This window comes from Cervus elaphus, chromosome 8 (genome assembly GCF_910594005.1).
Source record: "Cervus elaphus chromosome 8, mCerEla1.1, whole genome shotgun sequence".
Taxonomy (NCBI): Eukaryota; Metazoa; Chordata; class Mammalia; order Artiodactyla; family Cervidae; genus Cervus; species Cervus elaphus.
Genome location: NC_057822.1, coordinates 45,724,838 through 45,734,048, shown reverse-complemented (window position 1 = coordinate 45,734,048; position 9,211 = coordinate 45,724,838). Strand labels below are relative to the sequence as shown.

Here is a 9,211-nt window from a genome sequence, read left to right as displayed (position 1 = left end):
TTAATGGAATATATAAATCTAGGGTGTTGCTTTTTTTTCTGCAGACCTTAAGGGTCTTATTCATTAAACATGTACATATGCAGCCTTTATGCTGAAACAGGGAATTGTGACATATAATTCAAGGTCAAACGATTCATTCTGTGTTTCTGGATGTCCAAAAATCTCAGAGCTTTAAATTCCTTAACTCTTAATGGAAGTTGGTTTCAACACACAGCTGCTGTAGCATGCACACTAAATTCAACCATAAATGATGGTAACTGAGAAAAGCAAAAGTGAAGAGCAGAAGGACTAAATTATCTATTTGTCTGTCTGTCTGTCTCTCTCTGGATACTGTGGCTTAAAACCCACTTAACTCTTCCAAAGGAACTTTGTTTCTATTAACTTAGAGGATTGCACAATCTTTGTAAACACACCATTCTCATATATTTCAGTTAAATTTTGTAATAGTACCATAAAATGTGTCAGGCATTGCAATAAACTATCAGTTACAGGAAGCACAAATTGTATGGGAAAATTACTAGAAGCCATGCCTTAGAAGGAAGAAAAAGAAAATTTTTTTAAAAACTTGGAAAAAGAATCCTAAACGTTTTCTTAACATGTGTGTTTCTTATTTTAATAAAAACAGAGATTGTGTATTTTAAGTCAGGTTTCAGGGTTTGAAGCAGTGTGGCTGCTTTATTTTATTTCAATGCTAGTTTCTCAAGGCCACTAGAGACTGTAACCTTCCCTCTTTACCCACCTCCTGCCACTCTGGAGTAGGAATGTTATCAGGGGCTAAAGCAGGGACAGGCAGACAAATGAATGTTGCCATTTTTTACTTTCAGAAGCCCCTGTTTTAGGGGCAAAACTTAGAGCATATTGTGTTTGCTGTATATTAAATCATTGGTTAAAAGTTGACTTGCAATATATCCTGTCTCTAGTCCTTTCGTTCAAAATCCAGGTTAGTAAAGGTGACCAATTCACCTGTGCTCTGGAACGGGAATATGTTTCCTTGCAAGAGTAAAGAGGCCTCCGTTGAGGGCTTGGACCGGCTGAATGGTAGCAAGTTGTTTCATTTGTCTCTTGCTTGTTTGAACAGCCTCAGAGTGACTACAATTAAAAAAATCAAGTCAAAACAGAAAACCCAGCTTAGCTACCATGATAATACTAGAGTGATTTTCAGTTATCCTGGGACCATCCCAACAACCCCAAATGATGAAAACATTATTCACAATGAGTTAACACTGCATGTTTCCATAAAGGCTCTGACTTTCCATTTTATGGAAGTGATTTTGTTTTAATGGCAGAACTCAGGACGAATCTAGACTTACCAAACCATAAGATTTGTATTCAGGAAATGTGTGTTTAGGAAGAACTTCGAATGTTTGCTCTGGAGGGCGTGGAATTCTTGGACAAGGGTGTCTGCGGGCTCGGAGAGCCGGGCTGGCCAGGCGCGCGTCATTTAAAGATGAACACTGCCCCCTGCTGGCAAGAGGCCACATTACCTCCCGAAAGGGCATGTGAGGGTGGGAAAACCGTACAAAGGGAAAATTCATTTTGATTCTTTCAACTTTTCTTCAGTTCTTAGCTTGACAGCTGAGTTCAGACGTATTATAACTGCCAAGCATCACTATTGCATTTCAAGACAACTTGGTTTATTTTATTATTCTCAACCCATTATGATGAACTACCACCCCTGGCAGAAATCCACCTAAATGAAAAGATAAGAGAAACAAAGGCAGCCACTGTGGTGAGTGGGAGGGCTTTTAAGATGGACTGGGGCATGGAAAAGAGAAAACTCTGGAAAAACCGATTTGATAGTTTATAATTCGACTCTAGCCAGTCACAACCTCAAATGCTCGAGAGAGAATGCAAGATGACAGCTCTTAAAGAGCTCACAAAAGGAGCTGAATCATCTAATTTTCTGTCCATGCCTTTTCCCCCTAAACTGAGCACCACAACAGAGTTGCCAGGGGAAGGGTGTGGAGCCCAGGACTGGGGACCCAGGACTTAGAAGGGGTTAGAGCACTCCAAGGATACTCCGAGGTGCCCTCACCCCAGCGTCCTTCCTGCCTGTGAACTTGTGGGCAGGTTGCTGAGGGGACATTGGGCACACAGGTCAGACTCAGTTACTGACTGCCTGCTCTAACAGTGGGCGGCGTTTACCAATTATTCATGTAGACTGTCCTTTTAATACTGTGAATACAACTCTCTGAGGAAGGTATTACCTCAGCCCTTTACAAGTTAGGAAATTTGGAACTGAAAAGATAAAATAGCTTGCTCATGACCACGCGGTCAGCTGGTGGAACAGACCCTGTGTTCATTCCGCTTTAGACATCTGTGGAGTCGACACACGGCTCTGCTTTCCAAACATGCCCTACCAACCTGTGGAAGTTTAGATAGCAAAGTTGCTGCATGTGGTCATCTAAGAATTCTATTAAATATTCACTCCGTTCATTGATAACGTTCCTTGTAGGAAGTTGTTCTGGCCTCCAAAGTACCACCATGCTTTGTAAATAAGAATCAATTCCATATTAAGTGACATTTTATGCCCAAATTAAGAAAAATTATTATACTTAGAGAACAAATCATATATTCCCTCAAAACATCTTTCTTCTCATAATAATAAATAAAATAAAATAAAATAAAAGATGTAACCAATAAAAAAAAAGACACTAACTTTAAATAAAATATGATCAGGTCACTCCCCTCTGAAAAGTCTTCATTATTCTTTGGAGCTGGATATTAAAAGTTGCTCAGTGTGAAAAGTATTCTAAAATCAAATCAATTTAAAGAAAGCTTCATTTTATATTGCACTGTGGGTATACCAATAGCTCTGAAAAATCCAACAGTAAGAAAGACTAATTTTGTTGTAACAAACGTTTCTCCAACTTATTGAGCCACACAATAGTATTACTGGAACATTTTTTAACAGATCAAGGAATATGGGGAACACAGTTTAGGGACTATTGGCTTAATGGAAAATTCTAGATTCTTTAGATTGGCACGTAAGTCTTTCATAAAGCAATTCTTGCCCACCTCCAGCTTCTTTTTAACCCTCCATGCAGCCTACAATTGAAACAAATATTTGCTATTTCCTAAACTTATCTTGTTATCTCATGCCCGTGTGTCTTTAAATACACTGGTCCTTCTGCCTGGAGCATCCTTGGGCCTCTTTGTCCACCTGGCCACCTCCTAACCATTCTTTCAAGCCTCAAGTCAGCTGCTTCTCTGTGAAGATGCTTCTTTCTCTAACTTCCCCCAGGAAAGGTTAGATACTCCTCCCGCTGTATCTGGAAATTTCCGGGCACTCTCACTGCCACACTGTGCGTTTTTCTCCTTCTCTTTCCCTATTAACTCTTGAGGAGACCCAAAGTATCCTTATTCCCCAGGATTTATCAATGCTTGGGGAACTTGTCCTGAGATTTCCTTCTTTACTTAGCTTCTTTCTTTATTCAAAGCTGTCCTATACAAAGTAATTTCATCTCCTCTTTAAAATCTTGATAATTTCAATAATGATGATAATAGCTAATATTTGAGTGCTTAGTATATGCCAGGCTCCATATTAATTATTTTCCACGGACTTAGCTTGTTCAATGATCATAACCAAATGATATGAATATATGATCATTTCCATTTTACAAATAAGGAAATAAAGGCACATGGAAGTTAAGTAATTTGTTCAAGCTCATGGAACAGGTAAATGTTCTGTACCCAAAGGATCTGTATGCAAAGATTCTCCACATAGTCTCTATATTCTCTTATAACATTGCAATATAGGAGCTATAGTATAATATTCAACAGGAAAAAAAAAGTTCATTACAATGGAAATAGAAAAACAAGGTATAAGCTTTCTCCCAGTTCACCAAGGAAGGGGATAGTGGTTTAGTCCCTAAGTCGTGTCTGACTCTTTCAACCCGTGGAGCCTGCCAGGCTCCTCTGTCCATGGTATTCTCCAGGCAAGAATACTGGAGTGGGTTGCCGTTTCCTTCTCCAAGGCATCTTTCCGACCCAGGAAATGAACCTGGGTCTCTTGCATTGCAGGCAGATCCTTTAGTGACTGAGGTAGGAGGAAAGCCCAAGGAGGAGGAAGAATTAGATATTTATGGTGCAGTGAAGGAGGATTACAGAAGAACTAATCTGAAAAAATCCACCCGTCAAGTTCTTGGGGGAAAAGGAGAGCATTATAAAGAAGGTTGGAAATATTATTTATTCCTCAATAATGGAGCGGCCTCCAGAGGTTAGCTGGAGGGCCAACTGGGGACTGAACTTGGAGTCGACTGCTGTTCCGTGACTGCAGGGAGCGGCATATTGCCGGCAGCTGTGGGTGGGACTGCAGTCACGCGGCCACGACGGCCCCGCGGACCACCCCACGACTGCGGGGAACCTGTCCCGCGCCCTGCCACTCGCCCTTCACAGACGGGAAGCAGGCTCCGCAAGGCCCAGGACTGCGCCGGGTTACTCAGTCAGTAAGAGAGTGGAGCTCAACTCCAGATCCCACCCCCGAGGCCTTCACTCCAGGGAAAAGAAGCTGTCTTTAAAAGCCTGTTAGCATTTTAGCTGCTTCTGTGAACTTGTATTTGCTCTTGTATTTCTTTTTCTTGAATTTTAGCCTGGTCATTCAAAACCAGACTGGATATCTCTTGAGACAAGAATGCTATGCTTTTGTCTATTGTTGGAGAGTGTAAAGTACATCTTCATTGAATGCTTGTTGACCGATTAATTAAATAAGACTGAAGACCAAATGCTAGGCGAAGTGGGTGGACCTCTTTCTTGACTATCAGGCTGCGGAAGTTGCTACATCACTCTGCGGGGAACCGGCCACTGTCTCTGATCGGTCGCAAGGGATTCATTACGTTTCTAGATTTCTGTGTGTCTGCAGTGCCTAGCTAATAAAAATGAGGATACAGATTTCTCTCACGGTCCTTCTAGTTCTAAATTTCTAGGGCGAGAGTTTCAACATTGAAGAGAAGAGAAATTCCCCCAAGAATAATGACATTACTGGTAAATAATTTGCATTTGCAGTGGTTTGCAGAAGAACTTGAAAGCATGAGTACTATGTTTCCAATACATAGCTTGCCCTTAAAAATAAATGAATAAAGAAACAGACGGGTTCTTTTCCTAATTCATGTGCCTGTTGCAAAGGTTTTCCAACCATAAACCAGGCCGAAGGCTTTATATATATTTTGTAGTATGGCCGATGCCACAGTGCGATAGTAATAATGCTGTTTTAAACAGGAGCCAGAGATCACAGAACATCCCTTACATTGCCACCACCTTAACACTTGAGAAAGTCTACTTTTTAATGACTATGACTGTTTCAGGAAAACTACTGGGAAAACCTCAAAGATACCCTTGGTTGATGGCATCTCTGCTTTAAGCTGAGAATTTAAACTATGAAACTCTCTGTTACAGAAGGAATTGTGTCCCCCCACCCCACTCCCCGGCAATGTATACATTGAAACCCTAATTTCCAATGTGACTGTACTTGAGGCAAGATCTTTAGGGGGTAATTAAGGTTAAATGAGGTCATAAGGTTGAGGCTTTAATTCAATAGAACTGATGTCCCCATGAAAAGAGGAAGAGACACCGGAGATCTCTCTCTCTCTCCCCCCATCAACACAGAGAAAAGGTCATGTGAGGACACAGTGAGAAGGTGAGCACCTGAAAGCCAGGAAGAAAGGCCTCAAAAGGAAGCAAACTCATCAACACCTTGATCTTGAACCTCCAGCCTCCAGAACGGTAAGAAAATAAATTTCTTTAATTTAATGTTTAAGCAACATAGTCTATGGCACTTTGTTATGGCAGCCCTAGTAAAATAATAGGTACCCTAAAATCAAAGCTTTGTGATAGCCCCTAAAATCACTTTCATTTGTATTCAGTGATTAAATCACAGCCTCTGAGACTTGACCAAAGGCTGTAGGCAAAGAGACGGGGAAACGCACGCGGAGCCTTGTTCCCTTTGTCTTTAGACGGCTGGTGCGTCCACGCCTGCCTCTTGGCTGGCACCACGGAAGCACGGTCCCCGGGGCAGCAGGTTCCAGAGTTCCATGCTTCTCTATGGGCACCTGCCTGCCTGCGATGTGCCCCACTGTCATTTACTGCTTTGCCTGTGGACAAAAAAAAAAATAGAAGGCAGACCATCACTCCCCTGCTGTGCCCAGTTTCACTATTATTCATCCATCCATTCCGGAGAAGGCAATGGCAACGCACTCCAGTGTTCTCGCCTGGAGAATCCCACGGACAGAGGAGCCTGGTGGGCTGCAGTCCACGGGGTTGCGAAGAGTTGGACACGACTGAGCGACTTCGCTTTCACTCTTCACTTTCATGCATTGGAGAAGGAAATGGCACCCCACTCCAGTGTTCTTGCCTGGAGAATCCCAGGAACGGTGGAGCCTGGTGGGCTGCCGTCTATGGGGTCACACAGAGTCGGACACGACTACAGCGACTTAGCAGCAGCAGCAGATCCATCCATTCTGTCATTCAACAAATATTTATTGATGCCTACTGTATGACCAACCTAGATAGCATATTAAAAAGTAGAGACATTACTTTGCCAACAAAGGTCCGTCTGGTCAAGGCTATGGTTTTTCCAGTGATCTTGTATGGATGTGAGAGTTGGACTGTGAAGAAAGCTGAGCGCCAAAAAATTGATGCTTTTGAGCTGTGGTGTTGGAGAAGACTCTTGAGAGTCCCTTGGACTGCAAGGAGATCCAACCAGTCCATCCTAAAGGAGATCAGTCCTGGGTGTTCATTGGAAGGACTGATGCTGAAGCTGAAACTCCAATACTTTGGCCACCTCATGCGAAGAGTTGACTCATTGGAAAAGACCCTGATGCTGGGAGGGACTGGGGGCAGGAGGAGAAGGGGATGACAGAGGATGAGATGGCTGGATGGCATCGCTGACTCGATGGGCATGAGTTTGAGTAAACTCTGGGAGTTGGTAATGGACAGGGAGGCCTGGCATGCTGCGATTCATGGGTTCGCAAAGAGTCAGATACGACTGAGCGACTGAACTGAACTGAACTGAACTGTATGCCAAGCACTGTTTCAGGGACTTGGGATATCGCAGTGAGAAAAATAAGCAAAAATCCCCATCTTCGTGGAGTTTACCTTCTAATGAAATAACTTCTAATGGAGCAAGAACTCTCATTTATTTTATCTTATTTTAATACTGCTCTTTATTTTTCACAAGTTACCTTATCCTTTAATAGAGCAGGTTTCCATCTGTAGTCATTTTCTTGATCTGCTTTCCCATGTCCTTTAGTCCATTTTACCAATAGGGATGTTGAAGGGCAAAAGGTAATTGAATCTACTATTTGTCAAGTCTGGAGTACAGATTAACCATCAGAAAGCAAAGCACAAGTGCTTCATATTCTTAGTTTCCACTAAAACCCTGTACTGGCAGTAAAAATACAAACAAAATTCCCCATAACTTCTCCATGGGGACCCTTCTTGGCTGATTTCTTGTAACTCTGTTGCACTGATTCAGACAAAATCAACCAAGGTCATGACAGTGAAATGCATGTTGCACGCTGATCCCAGAATTTGGATACGAGTTACAAGCATGAACTCAAAGCCAGAACACAGGATCTACCCTGTAATTATTTTATTTTTGACTACAGAAAGTCTCAATCAAATGGCTATCCTGGGTTCAAAGCACTATTTTCTGAAAACATCTAGAAACCAACGTATACTTATGTGTAAAATGTACATATTAAATATAAATGATTCAGCAACATGGATCAGATTTTACATACTGTAAAAAAGAAAAACTCTTCTTTAAAGCTGATCACCCTAGAAATTACCTTTATCATATTTATAAATCTGTTTGAAGATTAAATCTTTTTTTTCCCCCTTTACCCAAATCAGTAAACAACTATCAATGTCCCAAGATTTTATGTTAAAGAAAGAGAATTTCTCCAGGCTGTGGTTAACCACCCTTTGCATCTTGTGTTGTTGCTGTTGTTTTCTTAACTCCTCTGACAGTTTTGTCACACTGGGAGCTCACCCTCTCTGAAATTAAGTCAGTGACAATAGTATTATTGGCTGTTGAGGAGTATGTGTTTGGTTAAAAATAGAATGGGGTTTCATTCCAAGAAACTCATCACACAGAAATTGCCTAGACTTGACCTTCTGCCATAGGGGAACAAGTTAGAACAAGCTCTTGGAATGGTTGTATACAGTCAAGGCAATCTGATTATCAAAGCAAAGCTTAATAACCCCCACAATGCAGATGCCAGATCACTAGAGAAATCCAAGTCCTTGACCTTGGAACTCCATGAGGAAGTCAGCATCTGATGTACAGATGAAGCCCAGCCTGAGAGGCAGTAAAAAGAATTTTTGCTGTTCAGTCACCAAGTTGTGTCCAGCTCTTCACAACCCCATGGACTGCAGCACGCAAGGCTTCCCTGTCCCCCACCATCTCCCAGAGTTTGCCCAAGTTCCTGTCCGTTGAATTACTGATGCCATCCAACCAAACAGACATTGTCTAAAATCACTGGTATTTGGCCATCATACATCAAACTGGTTTGAAAATCAATGATAATCTTTCTACTAAGGGGTTAGATCCTCAGGCTAGCAGAGACACCGAACCCTCATTACATACACTGGAAAGTAACCTCCACCAAGAATCACAAGCAGGTGGGTTAAGACCTCCCTTGGACAACGTGCTCTCTGCATTTATTTTCTGTGGGAAATTAAATAAGAAGACCTCACTGCTGGGTTAAATAAATAAATAAACCCCATCCCCAGCTCCCCAATTACAGATGAGAGTGTGTTCCTTGTGTTCAGCATCCTGATTACAGATGAGAGTGTTCCTTGTGTCCTGCCAAACGGAGGTCCTTCTTAACCCCTCTTCTCTCCCTCACCTCCACTCACCTGTAGGGTCACCAGGTCAAGTTCAGACTGACATTCTTCTGCATTTTGTCCTCCGTGCTGGCATAAGCAACATCCTGTTTCAAATAAGGTTTTTAAAAAAAAAAACCAAAAAACCCTCATAAAGCTCCTTGGACATCAATGGCTCTTACAAAACAACAATTTGATAAATTAAGTGTAAATGAATCAGAAACATGTGGATCAAGTTTCCCTCAGAATACGCACGGGTTTAAGTATTCAGAGGGAAAGTGCTGGGGAAAAACGTGTTCTGAACCCAAAATGTTTGAAAAATAAGCTCAAACTTCTTTGGCAGTTTCCCCACCCAAATCAACCCGCGTGATAAATATTGGTGTGT

At 41.9% G+C, this 9,211-nt stretch overlaps 1 protein-coding gene across 3 annotated transcripts in view; it reads right to left on the bottom strand.

Annotated features, from left to right (window-relative positions):
* Nucleotides 1-3,718: 3,718 nt before the first annotated feature.
* Nucleotides 3,719-9,211, bottom strand: part of FTCDNL1 (formiminotransferase cyclodeaminase N-terminal like) — a 153,545-nt gene continuing 148,052 nt past the window's right edge. The window contains exons 6-7 of one of the 3 annotated variants that reach the window (XM_043910471.1): nt 8,860-8,933; nt 5,955-6,089 (exon numbers count right to left, since the gene is read on the bottom strand). In XM_043910471.1, coding sequence (XP_043766406.1) covers nt 6,078-6,089; nt 8,860-8,933 — 86 coding nt within the window. In that variant the 3' untranslated portion in view covers nt 5,955-6,077. Of the gene's footprint in view, nt 6,090-6,990; nt 8,934-9,211 lie in introns of those variants that run through there. The other 2 variants (XM_043910469.1, XM_043910470.1) reach the window with 2 other exon arrangements.